Source organism: Lissotriton vulgaris, chromosome 1_1, assembly GCF_964263255.1.
Source record: "Lissotriton vulgaris chromosome 1_1, aLisVul1.2, whole genome shotgun sequence".
In the NCBI taxonomy this organism is placed as follows: domain Eukaryota; kingdom Metazoa; phylum Chordata; class Amphibia; order Caudata; family Salamandridae; genus Lissotriton; species Lissotriton vulgaris.
Genome location: NC_141685.1, coordinates 1,608,152,716 through 1,608,179,740, shown reverse-complemented (window position 1 = coordinate 1,608,179,740; position 27,025 = coordinate 1,608,152,716). Strand labels below are relative to the sequence as shown.

The following is a 27,025-nucleotide window of genomic DNA, read 5'->3' as shown; positions in this document are numbered from 1 at the left end:
GGAATTTTTTACACACCATAGAAGGGAAGTTGTTAAGATCTATATCTTCTCTTAATGCTGCCTGCTCAGCAGCCGCCTGCAGACTTGAATATGGCCTTCGCAGTAGCTGGGCGCAGGGCCTAGCAGCGGTAGTACGGTGGGTGGCTAGTTTAGCTAGAGGAGAAAAGGGATCATTAAGAGACTTTATGAAGATCAAACTTTTAGGCAGTTTAAAAGAACACTCACAAATTGTTAAAAATTTCAGAAAGGCTGTAGACCTTCTTCAATTGGAAGAGACCACTCTCTTTATTATTTCTGCCGCACAATTAAAGTTACTTCTGAAAGAGGCAACATGGGATCTTAGTTTTAAAATGGACAAGGAGGCTATTTTCGCTAAGGAGGGAGCTAACCATCTTACTGACTCGTATATGAGGAAAGTTATTCAACCTTATGTCACCTGGAATTTACCTCATGGCATTCGACGTTTTTGGTTTCTCCTAAGACAGGATCTATTGCCATTAAACAATCTGTTAGCAAAATGGTACGGTACTCCTGCAATTTGTAATTTTTGCAACCTGTCCACCCAGGATTGCTTGCATGTTCTCTTCATATGTCCCATATTGCGCCCGTTTCGCCGCAAGTGGTTAAGATTCATATGTCTGCAATTGGGTATTTTAAATGCTAATTCTTTTTTACTTGCACTGTATAACCCTCCAAATGAAATTTTCTGTTTTAATATTTTTAACTTTTTTAAATGTTTTTTAGCTATTTATTGATGACTTTTGTGGCTGATGAAATTTGACTTCTCTGTACTTTTTGTAAGCATTGTAAAGATCTATTTTGCATTCAGTGGATTTTGTATTGTGTATGGTTTTTATGTGGATCTCCTCGGAGTTCCAAAACATAATAAAGGAATTGAATTGAATTGACTTAAGAGACACAATAGGGACAGCAGACACATCAAACCAGCTCCAGACACACCAAAACACTGTCCAGCACAGCCAGCACACAACCAGTCTCAAGCTCAGACAGTAAAACTTTGACTTAAACTGAAAATGAAAGTAACATCACTCTTCCTGGTTTGCAGCATGCATGATTCAAGACATCACTTACCTTTATCCACAACATTCTGGGTGGATGTGTCTTGTTTTCAGCAGATGTGTCCATTTTTTCTTACTCTACTAGTCAATGGGTCGATTTCACACAAGGCTTGACAAGGCACCATGTGGTCATTCAGAGGCATCGGCTGGGGAGCATCATTTTTGACTGAAGTGGTGGCTGCAAAATTCCCGCTTTAGGCTCCTTTGTCTTTAATTTTTGATGTAATAGTGCAAATGTGTGTTTTTTGGTGCATTGTGATGTGCAATGCATATAATGATTTACAGGGAGTTGTGTGTTGACTGTGAATAGGGGAGTTGACCTACTTATTATCTCAACATGTGTTTAGTATCTGTGTTGACAGTTTACATATGATTGAGTTCATGCTTTACATGGATCAAATTACACATCGGTCCCAAACCCTCTGGTAACCCAAGGGCACATCTTACAAGAGGTGCCACATGTCCTAAATTAGTATTAGCACCCAATGTCATTGCTTTAGCTCCCCCCACGGGCGCCACACACTAGTATTACCAAGGGGTCAGTGCACAGCCTACTGCCAATATGCACTGTTTACCACTGTGAAGGCAGCAGGCTGTGGGGAAACTTGGGAGGGGTACATTTGTCCTTGCAGAAGAGTGCTGCGATTGGCTGTAACCATCTGGAAGGGGATGTATGGATGGCGCCATATGATTGTTTGAGTATAGGCCATTTATATTCAAGGGTCATAGCCAACAGAAGAGTAACAGTGTCTGCATTTGTGGGCACCTTATTCTCAGTCATAATGATGGTGCTATGCTACATCAGCATGTATGCTTTTGCGCGACCTCCTACACATTGCTGACAGTAAGGCTGTGTAAATCGCACCATAACTGCACTCTGCATCAAGGTAATGTTGCTTGTGCATAGCAGTGGGTTTTCACATGCAGCACTCATGTTGTTTGACACTGAGACAGGTGATGAGACTCAAATGAAGATGGCACAGTCCAAAACTTGACAGCCATCTCCAGTAGAGCCAGAACATGGATGCATCAATTGATGTAACCATGGCTCATCTGTATCTATGTGTCTTGCATTCTTTTGCTCAAATTGGCCTTGTAGCACTATGGAATCAAAATGCATACACAGTGGTAGTGCTCATATGTTTATTTCCACATATATGTACACAGTTACATGTGTTATCATGTTGTGGCATCATGTAAGTCACTCATGCCTCAGTGAAAAACGTGTTAATAATATGGTCCTCCGCCATGTTGTGGCTACTTATGGAACTGTGCAGTGTGGCTCCTCAATAATCCTCATTGTCCGGTGGGTCCTGATCCTCATTGCCATCAGCCTATGGGACATTTGTCCTTACACATATATTATGCAATATGACACATACAAGAATACATTTGGCCCCCAGACATATACAGGCTCCTGATGCGGAATTTTAGTACGCTGAATGTCTGCACCATTATTGACCGGGTCCTGCTAAGGGCATGATTGTACCTCTGCTGGGATCTCTGACTGGGCTTTTATAAGATGCATCATCACCCACAGCTACTGAGCATATACTTGGTCAGCTGCAAATACAGAAGGGGTCAAATTAGTTAGGAGTCATGGCAGAGGATGGTCCCACATTCATGACCATTCTGTCATGTGTCCTGAACGATTCATACACCTTGTCTACTGTACGAGATGTGCTATGACATTGTATGACATACACTCAAGTGAGAATTGAATATGACTGATACTGTGCCACACATACAGGTGTGCTGTCCTCTGTGATTCAGTTACAATGTGAGAAACTTGTGAGTGCCAAGGCCATGAAGGTGATGATTTGTCACCAGTAAGGAGAGTTAATTAGCCATTGAGTGGACACATTCCTCACAATCATCTATTGTGCCAGTGTTGGCTACTTTTGCCATTCCTGAACTAATACATGTCTGATTTTATAAACTGTTGCTGGAGCAAGGGATGTAACTCACTTCAATCACACATATTTGACAGTGAGAGTCGCTGTTGTTTAATCAATACTGCCCTGGGAAGGATAGTGAATGGATATCAATGTGGGACATGATAGTGCACACATGCATTGCACAGTGTCCACTATGCTGATAATACACGAGGGGTTTGAGATATGTGGGAATCTTGTGCTGTAAAATGCAACTGGTAGACTAACTATACTACACTGCCACACTGCTTGGGGACAGTGTAGGACATATTTTCCAGATGATTCTGTGTCCAGGGTTTGGTGCCTGCACTGCCATAAAATGTGCAGCATTGCTCCAACACAGACATATTATTCCCAAGATTATTGTGTTGTTGCCTGTCATGGGAAATGTAGTTTGTGCTTGATGCTGCACCTTGCTGCACTGTCTGGAGTCCTGGAGGACTCATAGAGTGGTTTGTGTGCTGCAAAAACCAGGTGCACAGTGGATGTGACGTGTGCATATGCTAAATGATGTAATGCATATTATTAAAGACAGCGGTCCCTATCAAGGAAAATACACAACCATAACCACAAAAGTGATCCACCAGGGGTGCATTCCGGTATTTGGCATCTCAGTCTACTCCGGTGCTGACATATTCGGATCCTGATTTTCTGTGTGGTCTGCCCAATATAAATTTTGTTGCAGGGGCATGTGATTGCATACACAACATTATGGGAGATACAGCTGGAGAAGTGCTTTAAGGATTACAAGATGTTCTTTTAATTATGACTACTGTAACTTATATATCACTAGAAGTCACCTTGCAGTTATGTGCCTGAGGTCAGGAAATCTGATGATTTCCAGAACCCGTCACTTCTTGCTCACTTTACGATACTATATGTTGCTTCAAGTTTATCGTTTATGTAAATAAATACAATACGTTCCATTTGGACAGTAATATACCCAACTCTGATTGTAGTTTTGTTGTTATGCTTTTGTATTTTCCTTGATAGGGACCTCTGTCTCTAATAATATACAGCTACCCTTGGCCCCTCCTGACTTACAGAGTTCCCTTGTCCTTTGTTCACACAGAGTGATGTGATGTAGCATGATAGACATGATCTTGCAATGTTAAAATGTGACTATATTTCTAAGTTTCACAGGTCGGGGATACATCACATGCCTCATGACCATGGGATTTACCTGTGGACACATAGGCTAGGGACAGGGAATCTGTGCTTCAGCAAGGTGTTTAGATGCAGAATTTAACATTGTGTTGCATTAGTGAGGATCTTTCACACCATTGAATGCCCACATCAGCCCTCATTTAAAAGTTGTTGCCACTAGGCAGCACTGGATGTCATCTGGCTGTACTGACCTGCATCTAATGTGAAGGGGTGGAATGTGAAATATTCCTAACATACAGAGCAGCTATGGTCCATTTGCATACACATCATCAAGTGGTAGTGACTAGGGCAAACTCCACCCCTACTTGCACCATGGTGCACACGTGTCAGCGAGGTGTCCTCAATTAACTTAATGCTTAAAGGGGCACAGTCCTGCACCAAAAACAAATATATATATATATATATATATATATATATATATATATATATATATATATATATATATATATATATATATATATATATATATATATATATATATATATTATATATATATATACATATATATATATATATATATATATATATATATATATATATATATATATATATATATATATATATATACTTTGACTTTGATATATATATATATATATATATATATATATATATATATATATATATATATATATATATATATATATATATATATATATATATATATATATATATATATATATATTACCTACTGGCGGTCACCAGTAGGTAGTTATAGTTAGGATTTTTTTCAATGTTAAATCTCAAAATTCTATTTGGAATAACTTTGGCGCTGGTTGTCGAATCTGACTGAAAATTTCCTCAAAATGGCCTCGCGGCGTTCCGGCCCTTCCCTGAAAGTTTTGGGGGGATTCGTCAAGCGGGGGCCGAGATAAAAGGGGGGTCCCAAAATGCGTTTTCCCCATGTTATTTTCCATAGGGCGGTCGATTTCATTTTTAGCCCGAACGGCTGAATGGATTTCGACCAAATTTGGCAAAATTGTAGGGACTGGTAGCCCTATGTGCCTTTGCTATGTCTCAAGATATGTGCTCAAGTGGATTTTGAGTAATTTAGGTTCAAAAAAATATATATATCTATGGCAGCGCCCCGGGACGCGCCCCGGGGAGCGCACCGGGCGTGCTAAGCGACTTGCGCATGGAAAGCTGATTGGCTCTCGGGTGTCTGTAAACATTCGAAACAGTCCGGAGCGGCCGCCATCTTGTGTCTCGGTAAAATCGAGACACAAGAGGTGGCTAAAACAAAGGGGGAAATGACAATAAGGGGGCAGGGATAGACCCCCCCTGACCCCCTAGGTTTGATGTTTGTGCCAAAAAAGGGCCCTGCGGGGCAAAAGATTATTTTTTTTTGATTTGCGCGGGGGCAGCGCCCGGTACGCGCACCGGGGAGCGTACCGGGGAGCTTACCATGGGGAAAAAAGAATGACAGAATTTTCCCAAAATGAAGCCTTTTTTTAGAAATTGGAGGTAGTTCTGAAAAGAACTGTTTTTTTTCTTCTTTTTGTTGTTTTATATTTTTTTTTATGTTTTATGAACATTTTGAACTTTTTTTGGCTTTTCAGAACACTTTTATATTTTTTTGTATTTTTCATGGGGAGAAACGAAAAAATAGGGAATTGGAAATGGCTCAACTGGAGCGAAAAAAAAGAAAAGAAATAATTAGGGTCGATTGGGGCATTTGTGGTTGTCCCCAGCAAGGACGATGAGCTTTACGCTCTGTTCTCCGTAGGAGATGGTCTTCCCACAATATTTGCATGTGATTCTGAAATCTGCAAATCGTGGCTGAACGCAACGCATCGTTTCATTTTCTTCTGGTGTTGAGGGAGTGGGTTGCTTTCTTTTTGAACTGGTTCTTGTTGATGGGGAAGGGTTACTGGCCAGTTCCTTCATCTCTGCAGCAGAATAGTTTATAGGATGCTTGCGCTGCATGTGGCGGATCATTGTGTGATTTCCAAAGGAATATTTTTTAAGAGGGTTCCCTCTGGAAAGTTCCATGCCACAGATTAGGCAAGTCACCTTGGCTGCATTTACCTTTTTCTTCCCCTGTGGAAGAGAAAAAAACTCCCAAATGTGTGGTCTAGGCTGGTGTGGGGTATTGTGTTCTTGGAGAAATGTTCTCGTCCTTTCTTCCTCCTCCTCCTCCTCCTCTTCCTCCTCTTCTTGACCACCAATGAACACTTGTGGTGGTCCTTTTGGTTGTTGTGGTGGTGGTGCAGATGCACCAGCTGCTGCTGCTACTGAAGCCATTATGAAGATGAAAATTGTACAGAGAGGTACAAGCAGGTCTTCCTCAGTCAAAGGACAAAGTCAGAAGAAAGGAAAAAGGTGGGGTCTTTCATCAGAAGGAAAGAAAAAGTTAGATCCAATGAAAAGTGTTATTTTCAGGTCACATGACCAGGGGCTTCATCATTATGAAACCAAAACTGTTATGAACCAATGAAAAGTGTTATTTTCAGGTCACATGACCCGACGCACTTACGCTACGCGCCCCGGGGCGTGCCCGGGGGAGCGCCCCGGGTCGCGTAAGCGGGTCAGAAGTTTACATTGCGCGATCGTATTCGCACGAGTGCTTCCGGGTGCGCTTACGCCGTGCGTTTCACGCAGATGCGGCGACGCGATACGTCACTATCATGTTTAAGAAAACGATAATGGCGCTTACGGGACGCTCCCCAGTGCGCTCCCCGGGGCGCTTCAATTAATTACGCTTTCTGGGGCGCACCCCGGGGCGCGCTCCGGGAGCGCACCAAGGCAAAAAAAAAATAATAATAATAATATATTTATATATATTTTTTTTAAAAATAGGCAAAATTGTAGGACTGGTAGCCCGATGTGCCTTTGCTATGTCTCAAGATACATGCTCACCTCGTTTTTACGAAAATGAACTTTGAAAAATATATATTGGGCTACATTGGGCTATATATATATTAGAGCCAAAATGTAGCCCAATGTAGCCCAATGTAGCCCAATGTAGCCCAAAGATGGCCACCAGAGACAAAAAACAAAAAAAAATGTAGCAAAAAAAACAGCCAAAAAAAGTCAAAATATAGCCCAATAACAGAATGTCCCAGAGAACAACTAGTGCGCTAACAGTCTTACTTATAAACTGAGATTTATAGTTAGGAATTAGCATTTAAAAAACCTTTGAAATTCACGGAAAAACCATAGGTTTAACACCAGTTATAGTTAGGAATTAGCATTTAACAAACCTATGAAATTCACTGAAAAAACCATAGGTTTCACACCAGTTATAGTTAGGAATTTGCATTTAAAAAACCTATTAAATTCACATAAAAAACCATAGGTTTCACACCAGTTATAGTTAGCTGGAAATTTTACTGACATAAAACCATTGAAATTCCCACGTTATAGTTAATTGGACTCACTATAACTTGCGCGTGCAATGCACTGCTGATGACGTCACATATTACATCACTCATGACATGGTCAGTGACATCACTCATGACATCACTGATGACACCATCCAGTGAATGTGTGACTTTATGAAAAATAAATATGTTTTATATATGTATTTGGAAAGGTCGATGGAACAATACATTTTTTTTAAAGTGTCTTAAAGGATGTTTTTTTTTTTTTTTAAATGATTGGTTAACTGGCTTATTAAGTGTATTTTAGTGAATACATATATTAGGGAGTAATGTTTAAAAATTAAGAAATATGTATCAGTGTTTTACTTTGTGCATAAGTGGCTGCATGGGTTGGTGAGTAACTACATGTGTGTGTGTATGGGTTATTAGATGTTTTTATAGTATCAGTATGAGTGACTGTTTTGTTTAGTGTGGGAATTACTTACTACACTGACTCTTTTTTTGTATGTATTTTAAAGACTGCATATGTGCATGACTGCATGGTTGAATAGTGTGGATAAGTGTATGTTAGTGAGTAAATGACCGTCTCACTAGTGTTTTTAACAGTAACTACATATGTTTTAATATAGAATATGTGAATATTGATGCATATCAGTGAGTATATGTGAGAGTAAGAGATTGTAAGAGTTCCTGTTTAAATAAGTATGTGTTTCGAAAAGTGATTGTTTAAGAGAATAAATATTTGTAATTTTCATTAGAAGTAAGGTGGTAGTGTGTGTATTGCTCTATATGCAAATAAATGGATGATCAATAGTTTATTTGCATGTGTGAGTATGTGTGTGAGTAACTTTTGGATGACTGTCGGTGTGTAACAGGATGTATAGGTGTATCACTTCATATGATGGGTAAGTATATGTATGAGTGACTACAGAGAACTGTTGGTGAATGAGTGGATGTGTATATAGATGGTGGAATTACTGAATTGGTTGTTGTTACTGAAATGGGTAAAATTACAGTGAAAGGAGATCTGTCACTAAGTCACAAGAATGGTATCATCAGTGATGTCATGAGTGATGTCACTGACCATGTCATGAGTGATGTAATATGTGACGTCATCAGCAGTGCATTGCACGCGCAAGGTATAGTGAGTCCAACTAACTATAACGTGGGAATTTCAATGGTTCTATGTCAGTAAAATTTCCAGCTAACTATAACTGGTGTGAAACCTATTGTGTTTTATGTGAATTTAATAGGTTTTTTAAATGCAAATTCCTAACTATAACTGGTGTGAAACCTATGGTTTTTTCAGTGAATTTATATATATATATATATATATATATATATATGTGTGTGTATATATATATATATATGAGCAAGGGCGTTCACGCCCGAAACGCGTCTGTTCGGCGTTTCCTCTTTCCTTCACCCCCTGCACTTTAATTTTATGGAATAAATCGGATAATATCACGAAGACTGGCTCCGACTGATTTATGTGTCTGCGCGCTGGGGAAAGTGCCTGAGGTGTGGTACCAGAACCGGTTGGAGGCGTATATATATATATATATATATATATATATATATATATATATATATATATATATATATATATATATATATATATATATATATATATATATATATATATTCACTGAAAAAACCATAGGTTATAGACCATATATAGTTAGGAATTCGCATTTACAAAACCTTATTTTACTCACACAAAACCATTGAAATTCCATATATAGTTAGTTGCACTAACTATATATCGCGCACCCGCAATCCACTGCTGATGATGTCACATATTACATCATTCATGACATGGTCAGTGACATCACTGATGACATCACTGATGACATCTCAAATGACATCACTGATGACATCTCAAATGACATCACTGATGACATCACTGATGACATCTCATTTGACATTACTGATCACATCACTGATGATATCATTCATGTGATAATACGATGAACCTCTTCAGACTCTAATATAACCTTAGATACAATCAGTGTAAACAGACACTCACAGACTGTCACTCATCCATGGAGTTACTCACACACCTAGTCAGTCAATCAAAGAATCAATCACACCTCCATTTCCTCAACTATACAGTTATACAAACTTTACTTATTCAAACATATACTAACACATATTAACTCTCTTATACAATCCCTGATACAAGTTCACAATGATCCATACAGCCACTCACACATTCACTGGCTCTTATGCACAGTTATTTATATATGTCAACTCTCACATGTACTGTGTTTTACATATGTACTTACTTTGACATGTAGCACTGAGATATCCATTCACTCACCAATACACTCATGCACACAGTCAACCGCCCATGCAGCTGTTTCCACATGCACTTTTGAAACCATACATCTAGTGAATCAACTGCTCACACATCTATGCACAGAGTCATACACCTCCCAGCCACCCACACACACACTCAGTCTCCCATACAAATACTTGGGCAACCAATCAATAACCCATATAGTTACTCATATAGCTACTTATCAACACATGCAACAGTTTACAGAACAACAGACATAATGATGCACAAATTAAGACAGTTTAGTCACTAACCCATGCACTCAGTGAGACACATTTAATCACTCACTCATACAGTCAGTCATGCACCTACTAAATCCTTCATCCAGACACTTATACATCCACTCATTCTTCAATATGTAAGACATATTTTAACTTTACAGAAACATACAGTCACTGGATGTTGTCATCAGTGATGTCATCAGTGATGTCATTTGAGATGTCATCAGTGATGTCATCAGTGATGTCACTGACCATGTCATGAATGATGTAATATGTGACATCATCAGCAGTGGATTGCGGGTGCGCGATATATAGTTAGTGCAACTAACTATATATGGAATTTCAATGGTTTTGTGTGAGTAAAATAAGGTTTTGTAAATGCGAATTCCTAACTATATATGGTCTATAACCTATGGTTTTTTCAGTGAATTTTCAAGGTTTTGTAAATGCTAATTCCTAACTATATATGGTCTATAACCTATGGTTTTTTCAGTGAATTTTCAAGGTTTTGTAAATGCTAATTCCTAACTATATATGGTCTATAGCCTATGGTTTTTTCAGTGAATATATATATATACATACATATATAAACATATATCATCTGTATATCTATATAAATACAAACATAAATGCATGCATACATATACTTATATGCATTTTAGGGTTGTTAGGGCGTTTTCGTGTGTATTATGTTGCTTTTTTAGGGCTTTTGGGTCAATTAAGTAGGGTTCCCGGAGCCTAGGGCTGAGGGGCCGGTTCAGTTTCGTGCGTATTGGTGTTGGCAAGGTTTTGAGGGATTTTGGCGGTTTTTGGTCGAGATTTGGCCGTTTTATAGCTTTTTTTGTGTTTGCGGGGGGCGCGTATTCGGGTTGAAATTCGTCCCCGTTCCAGTGGATGGATTGGGCTGATTTTTGGTGAGATGTTAGGGAATCGCTGGAACTAGTGTCCAGCCAAGTTTGAAGCGGATCGGAGCAGTGGAAGTGCTTTAAAGAGCAATTTTTGTGCGGAGTAGCGAATTGTCATGTTATTCAATGGGAGTTTTTGGTGCGCATGGAGAAGGTGAATTTGGGGTGTTCCAGTTGCGCTAGAGGGACGGGGCTTGGGTGAGCTGTAGGGAGAGTGGATCGGCAGGTGTGCCGAATTTTTGGGATTTGTTGGCCGAAGGGAAGGGTGTGCTTGGGCAAAGTCGATTTGGTGAAAACGGTGCGTTATTTACATGAAAGTTGAAAAAACACTAATAAAAGCAAAGCTAAAAAGCCACCTCATTACAAACAGAATGGCTTTAACTTAAACGAGGGCGAGATCTATTGCATTTTCAATGCTTGTTTACTTTGGTTCCATCAAGAAGGCATTAAGATGTGTCACACATTTGCCATAAATTTTGAATGTTAGCACTCTAGTTGCACATTAGATCACTGTAGTAAAGCTACTGCTCACCAGGGACGTCTGCAGCTGGTATTCAAAGTGCATGTTTCAGTCTGCATGTCAGAATTTTTTTAATGAAATAGAAGAGGATTTGAGAAGTCACTCAAAATGATCCCTAATTTTTCTTTCTGAAGCACTAATCATACTTTCTATGGCAAAATTAACCCCCTCATGTTGTTCCTTTTTAAATTGAGTGTTTTCAGACTTACCACTTCATTCCAATCAAGATGGCTTCTGGTGTGCCATACTTTTGTCATAAGTAAGACTGTTAGCGCTCTAGTTGTTCTTTAGAACACTCTGGGACATTCTGTCATTGGGCTATACTTGGGGTACATCTGGGTGATATTTGGGCTACATTTAGGCTCTTTTGTCTCTGGTGGCCATCTTGCGAGACTATGTCAGAATTTTTTAATGAAATTGAAGAGGGTTTGCGAAGTCACTCAAAATGTGCCCTAATTTTTCTTTCTGCAGCACTAATCATAATTCATATGGCAAAATATACCCCCTCATTTTGTTCCTTTTTAAATTAAATGTTTTAAGAGTTACCACTTTATTCCAATCAAGATGGCTTCAGGTGTGCCATACCTTTGTAATAAGTAGGACTGTTAGCGCTCTAGTTGTTCTTTAGAACACTCTGGGACATTCTGTCATTGGGCTATACTTGGGCTACATCTGGGTGATATTTGGGCTACATTTGGGCTCTTTTGTCTCTGGTGGCCATTTTGGGAGACTGCATGTCAGAATTTTTTAATGAAATAGAAGAGGATTTGAAAAGTCACTCAAAATGTGCCCTAATTTTTCTTTCTGCAGCACTAATAATACCTTCTATTGCATAATATACCCCCTCATTTTGTTCCTTTTTAAATTAAATGTCTTAAGAGTTACCACTTTATTCCCATCACGATGGCTCCAGGTGTGCTATACCTTTGTAATAAGTAGGACTGTTAGCGCTCTAGTTGTTCTTTAGAACACTCTGGGACATTCTGTCATTGGGCTATACTTGGGCTACATCTGGGTGATATTTGGGCTACATTTGGGCTCTTTTGTCTCTGGTGGCCATTTTGGGAGACTGCATGTCAGAATGTTTTAATGAAATAGAAAAGGATTTGAGAAGTCACTCAAAATGTGCCCTAATTTTTCATTCTGCAGCACTAATCATACTTTCTATGGCAAAATATACCCCCTCATGTTGTTTCTTTTTAAATTAAATGTTTTAAGAGTTACCACTTTATTCCAATCAAGATGGCTTCAGGTGTGCCATACCTTTGTAATAAGTAGGACTGTTAGCGCTCTAGTTGTTCTTTAGAACACTCTGGGACATTCTGTCATTGGGCTATACTTGGGCTACATCTGGGTGATATTTGGGCTACATTTGGGCTCTTTTGTCTCTGGTGGCCATTTTGGGAGACTGCATGTCAGAATGTTTTAATGAAATAGAAAAGGATTTGAGAAGTCACTCAAAATGTGCCCTAATTTTTCATTCTGCAGCACTAATCATACTTTCTATGGCAAAATATACCCCCTCATGTTGTTTCTTTTTAAATTAAATGTTTTAAGAGTTACCACTTTATTCCAATCAAGATGGCTTCAGGTGTGCCATACCTTTGTAATAAGTAGGACTGTTAGCGCTCTAGTTGTTCTTTAGAACACTCTAGGAGGCTGCAGTAGAACACAAAGGAATCAACTGACAGTCTCTGTCCTTGTTGGATGTACATGTTTTACTGAGAATGTCAGACTTCATTTTCACATGACTGAGAAAGATAATGTGAATTTACAGAAAATATGCTTTCAGTTTAGCTTATAGATCCCCTTCCAAACCACTGTGGGAAAATCATGAGATATTAGTTTTCTTTCAAACAATATTCATGATATCACAGCAGAAGGTTTTTTCACATGGTAAAATCACCTTAGAACCCACCACAATTCCTAAAACGAGTATGGTACCATCAACAAATGATTTATAATGTAACTAAAGTCCTAAAACCCTCTATTAACTACAATGCTTTTTAATGAGGTGCTATCATGTATATTGGTCCCAAGATGGCTGCCAACACTTCTTGGATGAAGTGCTGACAGCCAATCAGATCAGATGTGTGGTTAGGCTCCGCCCAGATATATATATTTTTTTGAACCTAAATTACTCAAAATCCACTGGAGCACATATATTGAGACCTAGCAAAGGCACATCAGGCTAACAGTCCCTACAATTTTGCCAAGTTTCGTGCAAATCCATTCAGCCGTTCGAGCTAAAAGTGAGGCCAACCGCCCTATGGAAATTAACATGGGAAAAATGCATTTTGGGACCCCCCTTTTTTCTCGGCCCCCCCTTGATGGAACCCCCCCAAATTGTCAGGGGCTGCTCAGAAACAAAATGTTCCATTTTCCTGAAAATTTCAGCCAATTCCGTCCACAAACGCCAAAGTTATTAGACATAGAATTTTCAAAAATCCCATAGAGAAAAAATCCTAACTATATATACCTACTGGCGACCGCCAGTAGGTAATATATATATATATATATATATATATATATATATATATATATATATATATATATATTTATATATGAAATGTCCTCCTTCTATGTGTCCTGAGGAATGAAGGACACATAGTAATTGGACATGACAAAGAGTATTCTCATTTCACCTTTCCTTTGGAGGCCCACTATTTGCAAAGAGTCCCAGGGTCCCTGAATCTTGTATATGTATAAATGTGTGAGATCCTCATTGGTTTTGCATGGAAAAAGCCATTGCAATACCCATAGAGCACATCCTTAATGTAAGGCGAATGAATGCCGCACTTTGCTCTGTCTTGCGTTACTGCATATCTATGAGGCCATGCAAGGTTACGCAGACTGACTTTGCATTAGCTCATTGATGTGAGTTGGAAACCTGCTCCACCAGAGCATCATGAACAGTAATGCTGCAGCAGAGCAGTTCATGTGTACATGTGGCCAACAGTGGCGTGGACGGCCAAAACATGTGGGACTTTTACGATTGTGTTCTGCATAAGCCATGTAGTATGGCGCAAGTATATAGGCCCACACCTACTACAATTGCACTATTCAGCCCAAGACAATTATGACAACATGTTCCAATATAATTGACTGCCATGTGGTCTGCCATGTGCATGAGAAGTACTTACCAACCAGTAGGCCACTTCCATATGTCCCATTCTGGAAGCCCTCTTTGATGGTGGAATGCCGGAAGATGAAGAAATCATGAGCACTGCCTGGCTACTTTGCAAGGACACTGATGAAGAGGCCCAGATGGTCGACGGTTGCACGTTCCTGAAATGCACGTGCTTCCTATTGCGGTACAGGTATGATGTAGCCCCTGGAGACACAAGTTGCACATGGGTGCAGTCCATTGCCCCAACACATGTGGAAATCAAGCAATGGCATAAAAGCCTTGCATGTTTTACTGTTGGTTCTCCATTGTGTTGGGGAAGAAAGGTACTGGGGTGTGAGGATTATAATGGCATCCAGGACGGAGGGGAGGAATGTAGAAAAGGATGTCTGGGATATTCCTGCCACTCTGGTTGTGGTGGGTTGGAAAGTTCCAGATGACAGCATGGGTAGGATAGCCAGTATCTTGGCTTGCAGAGGGATGTTGGTGCACTGCTCTGACGTTGGCTGCAGCCTTGGTGCAATCTGGTACAGGAGGTGGACAATGGACTCCCTCCTGAGTCTGCAATGGACAATGATTTCCATCTCCCTGAGGTCAATGAGGTAATTTTCTGGTGCTATGTCCGCTCCCTTCTCCTGCTTTGCCTCTGTCGTGATGGTGGTGGTGGTCTTCTTGGTGCCCTGAGCTGCATTGGGAGTACGTCCATGGTGCCGGTATGCTTGCCAGAGTGATTTGGATAAGTTTTGCTTTTATACCAGTGAACGTACATCATTTTTACACCTGATTTTCCTTAGCTTTAAAATTCTGCAGGTACTTTGTTCGGCGAGCATAACTGGGCCCCTGTAGTTGGCCCCTGCTCCATCGTGGTCAGCCTAAATGTGACTTTGTCCTGGCCCGGTGCAACCAGATATACCTTGATGGCGCTTTGTGCTTCTTGATGCTATTTCAACCTAAACCTTAAAAATTGAATATCTCTGGGTCTACTTATTGAATATTTGTCATTTTGGTCTTGCTTTATTTATTAAAGTTAGGTATATTTATCTACCCAGGATTGGGAATCTATTTGTTTGATGTTTTCACTGTTTTACAGTTTGAAGTGTTGCAAAAACACTTTACACATTGCCTCTAAATTAAGCCTGACTGCTCTGTGCCAAGTTACTAGGAGGAAGAGGTATGAGGGTGTTTGCTGCTGCTCACACCCTGTCAATCAGTAACCCAATTTCTAACAACTCGATTATAGCTTACATTACCTGTGGTATGTTCAAGCGTCCTAGAATTCGAGCCATTTCAAGTGATGCTGGAGAAAACACATCTCCAATGATGGCAGCCATCTTGCTGATTGACTTGCATCTGTAATTGGGGAGCATGCCTTTTTGTCCTGACAGCAGCCACAAGGTCCCTTGAAGAGCTCCAGATTCTGTGTAGCAGGAGTCCACCACTTGGAAGCCCAGAGTCAGGTTGGGCAAGATAATGGAGTTTTGGTTGATTTCTTCAGTTGCAAAAGCCATGGCAAGGACACATTGATACATTTCTGGATATACTCTGCAAGTGAAGACAAGAGCAAAAATAGATATAGGAGGTAATTTCAGTAATTCTGCAAGGCTCATTGAAAAAAGGACAAAAATGCACCTCATCTTTTTGAAAGTGCTCCACTTACATACTATGCATAAGCTTGAAGTACTGCCCAGTGGCAGGAGATGTTTTGGGCCAGTATAACATCCCAGCATTCACAACCAACATCACTGAGACATGGGGATATTAGGGATCTCGCAAGTACAGCGCCCCACACATACAGACTCACAGTGAAATTCAGTGATGTAACTCTTCATATCGCTAAAATGTGGTTACGCTTCATCTGCTACCCATTCTAAAAGAATATTGAGGCTGTAGAGCAGAGGTCTTCAAACTTTTGTAGGTTGAGCCCCCCCAGCTGATTTTTTTTAGATGTTGGGCCCCCCCACCACCGGACAGAAATGTCTGGACTCGACCGCCACGCGCACATTCCGGGCATATTCAGCGAATAAAATTCAATACAATAAGAGTGCTTAGTAAACTGCAGGTTTGTGAGTAGGTGGGTGTGGTGAAATGACAGAGGCTTATTACACAGCTCAAATGAATACGTAATTCTTATTTATAAGCCTGCCTGTGTAATTTTAAAATAAACTTTCAGGGACATTTTAAGGATTTTGGGGCCTGTGGGCCAAATGTATTTTTGGAGCCCCTGTTCGGACCAGCTTTGATTTTATAATCAAGTCTTTGCTCTTTCATGACTTCTTTGGTCAAATACTAAATGTGTGTACATCGGATATTCAGGGATAGTAATGTGTGTTTTCAGTGTGTGACACAACAGCAGTTCACTAATATTACTGTAAATAATCTGTCACCACCTTCTATTTCTCATATGTGAGGTCATGTATTGATCTAAAATAAACTTTTTATATGGAAGTCGCTTGACGCATAAACACATTTTGTCTGTAAAATGTATGTAATAGACTTTTACACATTAGAAATTAATGGTTCAAAAACGATATTTACAACATTCAGGCAGATGCATCAAAGAAAATACCGGGAGCAAACGGGCAGATTCTCAGAATCTGCCCGTTTGCTCCCGGTATTTTTGCATTTGGGATGCATCATCCCAAATGCAGAAATCGCAATTTAAGGAATCTCTAAATAGAGATTCCTTAAATTGCTCTTGCATTTAAGGAATCCCAAAATGAGATTCCTTAAATGCAATGCATAAAACCCAAAAAAATAGCGATTTCGCTAATAGGGGGAGCAAATTACCATGAAGTTGAACTTCGTGGTAATTTGCTAAAACTTTGAAAAATGCACTTTTGTGCATTTTTCAAAGTTACATGTTGCGCGCACACATGCCCTTAGGGCATGTGTGTGTGTAACATTTGTGCACAGGTCCATTTCAGGGGTGCAACAGGGTGTCCTTTGGACACCCTGGCACCCTTGAAATAGCGGAACATTAGCGATTCGGTAATAGCTAATCGCTAATAAGGAATGGCTTTCCCATTCATTCCTATGGGCCTTTAGGGGGAAGCCATTCCTTATTAGCGATTAGCTATTACCGAATCGCTAATAAGGAATCTTAAGGAATCGCTAATAACATTGCGATTCCTACATGCATCCCGTTTTGCGAGTCTTTAATAGCGATTCCTTAAAATTCGCTATTAAGGACTCGCAAAACATTACTTTGATGCATCTGCCAGATTGTGTTTTAAAATGATTCAAGGTCATGAGGCAAGACTGTAGAATAGAGCTGGCATTTTCAGTCCCCCCCACCCAACCCCTTTATTTATTTATGTGTTTTTATATAGCGCAGACTTACCCAAAGGGGTCAGAGCGCTTCACAATAGGAATAGACCTGATACATGAGGAGAACATTACAAGTGAACAAATTACAAAAGCAAACGCTAAATGACATGAGGCAAAAGTGACAATCATGAGCAAACAAATACAAGAGAAAGTAAACGGAGCATTATGTCCCTGGAAACTTTGTCTCCGTTCTGGGAAGAGCTAACTATCCCAGGAGGGGGTTAATTCACAGAGCTGACATGCTTCAGGTGCAGTTGGAGGCGAGGGGTCTCCTCTGCTAAAAACCAAAAGCGTGTCCCACTGCAGCTGAAGCTGTCGGCTCTGTGATTAACCCCCTCCTGGGAGAGGTAACATAACAAAAGAATGGGCACCTCCTGCGCTATCGATCTCCCCTTTGTCCCCTTCCACATACCGGAGTCCGGAGTGCTTCAAGAAGACTTACAGGGACAGACAGACGACTGCAGGGCACAAAGGTCAAATTGAAGTGGAGTGCGCGCCCCCCCTGGGAAGGTGTCGCGCCCCCCCAGTGGGGCGCGCCCCACAGATTGAAGAACACTGCTGTAGAGTATAGGAAGGAAGTAGTTTCTTAATTAAAGCTTTTGAAGGTAGAAGAATTGTGAGTGTTGGGCAATGGAACCTGGGGCCTGATGGGCAAAGTGTTTTAGTGGTGGCAAACCCTGAATTAGCAGGTTTGTGACTGTTAAATCACGTATTCTGATCACTTTTTCTGATGTACTAACCACATTTTATAACTTGGAAAACATTTTTCGAATTGCATAATGAGTTTAAAAACCCATATTGAATTGCAATTTGGAAGGGGCATCTTGATCGTAAACCATTGATCTGTTACTGACTCCCAAGTTGGGGAGGTAGCTGATTCGCAAAGTGAAAGTAAATCCTGTTCCTTTTGGGAATCAGAGTGGCAGTTTCAGGGGGAATTTAGATTGGACATTACCATTTTAGAATTGCCACTTTTAGTAAGTGGACATTTCTCTGCTCCTAAATTTGCTCTGTGTGTCTGGAGCCTGTATCCAATACACTTTCAGCTGAGTGATAGCTACACTTTGTGCGTACTTTCTAGATAGCCACAAAACAGGAAGGGCTGGGCGTGACAGGGGATACTTCTGCATTCCTATGCATACTGATAGTGTTCCTGGGCAGGGAGCGGGAGAGGTGGTTCACACTTAGATCTTAATAGGTTGTGTTCTGCTCTCACACAAAAAGCGGATTTCTCCACTACTGGTATTTCGGAGCCAGGTCTGGGCTGAAAGGGATCCTTGTGCACTTCAGAGAGTTACTTTGAAGTCACCCCCTACATCAGGAGGCACTTATGGCTATAAGTGCTAGGGCGCTGGCCCTGTCAAAGTTGTGCACTACTGGACCTGGAAAGGAACTATGATGGAGTAATGGCTGCTGTGCTATAGGATTGCCACTTTGCTCTGCCTGACTGTCCTGAGGAACAACTTTCCTGCTTTGGTCAGCTGCCCTGCTGCCTGCTGACCTCTGTCCTACTCTAGAACTAAGAAATAACCTATAGAGTGACTACAAGGACTTTCTGGCTTGCCCCCTCTCCTGAAATCTAAGGGTCATCAAAGATTCCACTGATGCACCACTACTGTGGGACTCTGTCACCTGTGAGTCTGGTAGTAGTGTGCCCTAACTTGGAGCTGTGAACGAACGCTCCTTGCTCATTACCGTTTTACCCAGCACATCTTGAGCATTTCCTCTTTTCACCAAACTCAGCAGGTGTGCCCCAAGGCTGCACTCACCAATGAGAAATCACAGTCGAACTGAGGGAAGTTCTCCTGATGCCACCCCTGTTTACATGGCAACCTGTTCCTTTCTACCACCCAGCTACAGAGGCTGTGCTCCTGCCGCAAGACAAAGACCAGCATGACTATAGTTGATCGCAGACATACTGTGCGATTAAGCTGGAAAATTCAAGGCCCGCTTTGATTGCTTGAACCCGCAAGGTGGCCCCATTATTTTTTGTGCATTTTGCAGTTTTGTCATTTAGCAATCATCGTTAGTTGTGCATTGTAGAATCATTGTCAGTTGTGAATTTTACAATCATCCTTATTTGTGCACTTCCCAGCTGTGTGGTGAGGTCCCACGCGGCATTCCTGCCTGCCCTGTGTGACTTTATCAGGTGGATTTGTACTCACTGATCGGTCAGTAAGACCACACCGAAGCTCAGAATCTCCAGTGCTCTCCCAACATTCGCCAATAAAACATTAGTGTAAACTCCCTAATGCGAGTGCCAGCATTGCATTAGCACTGTATATTCATTTACATACACAGTGTGGTAATGTATTTTTTTGTTGTCTTGGTTGTATTTGATTCAAATAAATATCGCCTATTTTTCTAAACCTGTGTGGAGTTTTTTTGTTGTGTTTTCATTGAGGTTCTGTGTATGTTGCACAGATACTTTACACATTGCCTTTGTTGGTAAGTCTCCTCCTCTGTGCAAAGCTATCAGATGGTGAGCACAGGTTATATATGTGGTGCATCTGGCTTACCCTGACTAGAGTGATGGGTTCTGCCTGGCTTGAATGTATAAATCAGATAAACCAGAAGCCCCATTTTTAACAGTTACCAACCTCCTAACTGTCTGACCTCAGAGTAATGTACTCACCGTGATCGCTTTAACTCTTTTTGTAACTTCTTCATTTGTTCTGGACTCAACATCTTACCAACAAACTCTGCAACCCATCAGTAAGAGCAAACATTGGCACAGTCTACGAATTCCAGGTCACCTATTAGTTACATTGCAGGGATGCATAACCCAATTATCACTCTTTCAGAAATGTTTCAAACAAGGCAGGATGGGAAGGCCCTCCTGGGGAATTGCCACACCATAACCTTCAGAGCAACAATCTAAGCACTGTTCAGAACAAGTTTCAGAACTATGACCTGAACAATTAGAATCCACTGTCCACAAACTGTAGGTCTTATCAGTCCTGTTTATTTACCAGAGTGATCAACTGATGACTGGACAAATAGAACTTATATTTATTTGTTTAGCAATAGAAGCATACCATTTATTTAAACAATGTTGTACATAGAATCTGCACCAGCACACAGATTAAGAGGTATGCATCCTGTCCAAGCAGGAACCACATTCCTATCAGGTTAAGTCAGATATACACCACAAAGTAACCTGCGCTCACCCTCTGGTAACTTGGCACAGAGCAGTCATGCTTAACACCTTTGACGCTCATGACGAGCTCAGCTCGTCATGAGGTACACCTCTCGTACACTCATGACGAGCTGAGCTTGTCATGAACAATGGGAAACACAATAAATCAGCACAGGGGGGGAAAAGCCTTAGCAGCCATGGTGTTAAATTAAGAGCAATGTGTAAAGTAGTACAACAATTCAAACAATAATACAGTGGAAACACCACAAAAAGCCTCCAGTAGAAAAACGGATTATTTTTTATAAGTAAAACAAGACCCAAATGACAAAACTCCAATAAATAGAAGTTGAGATATGAATTTTTAAAGATTAAAAGTGAAAAAATAGTGCTTAGAAGTGATAAATGCCCAGGGCCGACTCCGTCAGCATGGAATTACACTGGGTGGCCCATCAACTTCAGCACCCCTTGGACCCCCCCAGACCACGCCCGAAATCCAGGCATCGTACTCGAATCCTCCTTCTCCATGAACAAGCAGGTCAATAGCATCGCCTCCAGGTGCTTCAACACTCTCGGCATCCTCTGGAAGACCTTCAAATGGATCCCCCTGAGTCAAGGAAGACAGTCACCCCTGCACTCATAACCAGCAGATTGGACTACTACGGGAGCACCCTCTATGCCGGCATCAACAAGTCACTATCCTGCAAACTCCAGATGATACAGAACATCAAGGCAGACTCATCCTCAGCATCCCCTGACACAAGCACATCAGCCAACATCTACAGAACCAACCTCCACTGGATCCTTGTCGAGAAGAGAGTAACTTTCAAGATACTCACCTATGCCTACAAATGTCTCCAGAACACAGGACCCCAACACCTCAACAAGAGAATTACCTGCCACGTACCCAAAAGCTCTGTCAACCTTGCCTTCGTCAAAACCCCATGCATCCACTGAGCTAGAACAGGGGGAAGAGTCTTCTCCTACATCGTGGTCAGGACCGGGAATGAGCTACCTATTGACATTAAAAGCATCCCCTCCTTGAAACACCTTCAAGAAGGCTCTCAAGACCTAGCTCTTTGACTGAACAGAACTGCTGATCACCCTCAGGACCTTGAGACCCTCACCAGTGAGTAGTGCACTTACAATTCCCTGACTGAATAATTGATTGAGGGTTATCTGGTCATGCTGGACCAGGGAAAAGTCAAGAGTTCAGGCTGTCCATGATGGAACGTGATCTGGATACAAGAGCCATGCAAGACTCACTCAACAAAAGCACCTTTATCCCAGTCGGAACAGGGTGAAGTGGGGTACAGTCAAGTGATGCGTCCATGTTAATCCCAAAGTCGTCGTGTTGATGGTACTCTGTGCTACTGCCCCCCTCCTTTGCTACTTTGCTGAATGCTCATGTCTGATATTTGTCTGGTATTTGTCCTGCTGTGCCCATTTTGTCAGATATTTGTCTGCCTTGGATTTGTCTCTTTTGTGCCAATTTTTCCTGGTAGCCATCTGATTGAAATTGTGCAATTGCTCCCATTTTTTCCATCCCACTAGCTCTGCCCACTGCATCCTAGTGACTCTCCTGCGCCAAGGACCTACTTAATGGAGGTCTCAGCATGACTGCACAGGAGACATGTGCAGTGGGCACACCAAAAGTCAAAACCTGTCTGTGCCCAGTCAGGCTTGGACTACACCCGCTCCAGGAACTCGGGTTCTTCCACCCCATGCAGGTACACCACTGCAGACCGCCGAGCCCTGGATCTTGGACGCATCGACAACCACAACTGCTGCTGCACATCTCTACACACTACCAAACGATTGGTGTCGTTACAACGCAGGCTATTACAACGCCTGCTGTTACAACGCGGTTTTTACATCACATACCATTACAACGCATAGTTCTTTTAAGCGCTGGATAGTGAATTATTTAATTTACTATTCCAACTCCAGTCCCCGTGGATAGTAGGGAAGGTGTTGGATAGTAAATTAAATATATTCCCTATCCTAGAGCGCCCCCAGCGCAATGCGTTGTAATGGTTTGCGTTGTAATGGTTGCGATGTAATGGTAGTGCGTTGTAATGAATGCGTTGTAAGTTATGTTCCCCCTACCAAAGGACTGTTCTCTTCACAGCACTGCCCCTTCACCTGCCACATTGAAGCAACCAACAATGCCAGAGACACCAGAAACATGATTGTACCCACCATGCGAACCAAGACCACCACAAAAAATGATCACTCTGCAAACACGCCATGCAGATCTCAGACGTGATCTCATACCTCACCCCGGATGTCATCTTCCACACAGAGGCCCTGCTGAACCCCACCTCCGTGCTGGTCATCGCCATTGCCACTTCCAAAGGCTACAAGATACCACACCAGACTGAATCAACAAACATGAAGGTGGAATTTCTATCATCTAAAAGGACATCATAGGTTATTTGACCTCCTAAGACAACTCGACCCTGATAATGGAACATCTCAACTTCCAACTTCACACAGATGGAAAAACCACCATCAAAGCACTCTCACCTACAGGGACCATTCCCTAACTTCTGCAACACCATCACTGACCTCATCACCCTAATCGCCATCAACACAGATCACTACATCTTCCTAGGAGATCAAAACTTCCACCTTGATGACCCCAGTGACATCAACCCAATTGACCTCCTGACAAGCATGAGTGAAATCAGCCTCATGCAACTTTTCACTGACCCTTCCAACATTGCAACACACGCTACACCCATCTTTATGTCCTGTGACAGAGTCAAGTACAACCACATCTCACAAATCACCTGCACTGACCACTACAGCGTCGACTTCACCATCTCAGGACCTACCAACATTGGCAACATGCCCCCCAGCTCCACACACAGATACTGGAAAAAGATATCAGAGGACCAGTTGAACAACGCTCTCAACACCTACCTCCCAGACACAACATCCAACCCAGAACAGGCTGTGATAAGCTTCTCCCGGTGGATCACAGAAGGTGCCAACACTATCGCCCCACCAAGCCATCCAAGTTGAAAGCAGCTGCCAAAAGAGACAGCTGGTTCACCACAGAGCTGAAATCTACCAAACACAAGTGCCCACAACTAGAAAGGAAATGGAGCACCAATGAAGAGACAGGAGACCTTACCACCTTGAAGACAGCACTCAACCAGTACCACCGCCTCCTGAAAGAATCAAAGAATAACGCCCTAGCAGACTGCATACAAGCCAGCACAAACCACAGCAAGGAACTCTTTGCCATTGTGAAGGTGTTCTCCAATGCTGCAGCCACCGAGAATGACATCACCCATCCCAAAAACTGTGCGATACACTGGCTGACTTCTTCCATGACAAGGTCTCAGTCATGTATGAAAACTTCAAATTCCCAAACGCCCATCACCAACAGCATCAGCCTGCTCACACCCACAAACACAAACCCTGAACACCTGCTTGCCCGGTGCATCCCAATCACAATTCAAGCCACGATCTCCATCATAAACTCCGTGCACTCTGGAGCACCCATGGGCCCCTGTCCCCACAACATCTTCAACCTTGGGAGCAACACGATTGGCAATGAACTCAAGAAAGTCCTGAACACCTCTATCACCTCAGCCTCCTTCCCTAATGACTGGAAACATGCTGAAGTGAAGAAAACATCCACCAACCCAGCAGAACTGCTGGCCCCTCTAACTGCTCCCCTTTCCTGCGAAAGATTCTCAAAAAGGCAATCAACGGGCTGCTCACCGAAAACCTGGAGCACAACAACGTCTTGGACCCTGCTCATTTAGGATTCCCGAGCCACCCACAGCACCGAAACAGCCTGATCACAGCAACTGACAACATCAGGGCCCTCCTGGACCACAGTGAAAGCGCAGCCCTCATCCTCCTGGACCTGTCAGCCGCTTTTGACACCGTCACTCATCATATATTGATCAACAGACTCTATCACATCGGAATCCATGGAAAGGCCCTCAAATGGATCGCCTCATACCTCACCGGAAGAACCCAGAGAATCCGTCTTGCACCACTCATCTTGGAGCCCAAGAAGAACATCTGACACATTCCCCAAGAATTGTCCCTCAGTCCCACCCTTTCCAACACATAAATGATTCCCTTACCCAACACTGTCAGTCTGCACAGACTCAACATCATCTCCTATGCTGACAACACCCAACTCATCCTCTCGCTGTCAGAAGACCCCTCCACCACCAGAGCCAACTTCCATATATGTATGATGGACAAGTGTCTCAAGTTCAAGATGGACAAGATGTTAGTCTTCATCGATGGGAACAGCACCTCACCATGGAACGATGCATGGTGGCCTGCTGAATTTGGCCCACCTCAGCCCCAAAAAACCTCACCCACAACCTCAGCATCTTCTTGGACAGCATGCTATCTATGCCGAAACAGGTAACGACAGTCTCAGCCACCTGCTTCTAACCCCCAGGCGTGCTCCGCAAGATCTTCAGGTGGTTCCTTCTACGTTCCCAACTGTCACCTTTGCTTTACCGACCTCTCCCTGGCCAACATCCCATGCATCCGGAGAACCACCAAAACCTTGCCCTGCAACTAAGGACTGCCCTATCGCTCCGGGAATTCAGGAAAGTAGTCAATTCCAACTAACAATCACCACAAATCATTTAGCTAGTCCAGCACATTGAGACCCTCATGGATGATTTGCATCTGCTCTATAAGTCCCTGAATGATTGATGGATTGAATAATTGTGTTGATTTTCTCCATGCAGATGAAGTGCTGGTTCCAAAATATGTTGGTTCTGAGTGCGATGATGGGTATCGGCATGCAGTCAAAGGGATGCTTAGATTGTCTCTCCTGCAGCAGCGGCAATACAGTGGTTTCAATTCATCGGTCCCAATGTGTTGGTTCTGATGGCGATGTTCTCTCTACAGTGGTGATGCATCAATTCTGTCTCATGTAGCAGAGGATGCACCGGTTCCACTGGAACAAGAACCTGGATCCACTTCCAATGGACCAGGCACAGGAGAAAGACTTTGATATTCTTCAGTCTTAGAACAGGTGGCAAGCCAGCATGCCCTTAGAAAGCACTCTAGGCTCACAAGTTAAAGAGTCCAGTTCTTCCTCAGCAAGGCAGAGGGTAGCAGGCAGCAGGGCAGCACAGCAGAAACATACTTCTTCCAGAGCAGCAGCCCAGCAGGGTGGCAGACCTTGTAGCAGCACAGCAGTCCTTCCTCCTGGCAGAGTTTCTTTACAGGTGCAGTAGTGTCTGATTTGGTAAAGTCAGAGACCCAGTAAGTATACCCAGTTGTGCATTTGAGGTGGAGGTAACTTCAAAGAGGGGCTTTTATATGCACAAAGGTCCTCCCTCCTAGCTCCTAGCTCCTAGCCACATCCTGATGAGGACTCATCAGGATGTGGCTGGCCACTCAGTCATACCTAACCTTCCTTCGTGTGTGGCTGTCTAGAGGGAATGCACAACGTCCAGCTGTCACATACCCCAGACATGTATTGGAGACATGCTGCAGGTACACTGAGCTCTGAGTAAATAAATGCCATATTTTTAAACGTGGCATTTCTAAAATAGTAATGTGAAATTCAACTTTGCCAGCTAATAGGATTTATCATTACCTTTCCAATAATATGAAACATGACAGAGCTACTCCTTCTCAAACAGGAATTACAGTTTATAATTGTAATAAGGAATTTCAGTACCAGGACATGCAAAACTTAACAGTATATGTCCTACCTTTTAATTCAAAGCACCCTGCCCTATGGACTATCTAGGGCTTACCCTAGGGTTGACGTAAATGTACTAAAAGGGAAGTTTAAGGCTTGGCATGGGCATTTAAATATCAAGTCGGCATGGCAGTAAAACTGCACACACAAGCTCTCCAGTGACAGGCCTAAGACATTTTTAAAGTGCTTCTGGTGTGGGTGGCGCAATCAGTGCTGCAGGGCCACTTGTAGCATTTAATTT

The 27,025-nt window shown here is 42.2% G+C and overlaps 1 protein-coding gene across 1 annotated transcript in view; it reads right to left on the bottom strand.

Annotated features, from left to right (window-relative positions):
- LOC147750878 (extracellular calcium-sensing receptor-like) overlaps positions 1-27,025 on the bottom strand; it is a 120,723-nt gene that overhangs the window by 55,780 nt on the left and 37,918 nt on the right. The window contains exon 2 of the mRNA XM_086931558.1: positions 15,865-16,156. Coding sequence (XP_086787684.1) covers positions 15,865-16,156 — 292 coding nt within the window. The remainder of the gene's footprint in view (positions 1-15,864; positions 16,157-27,025) is intronic.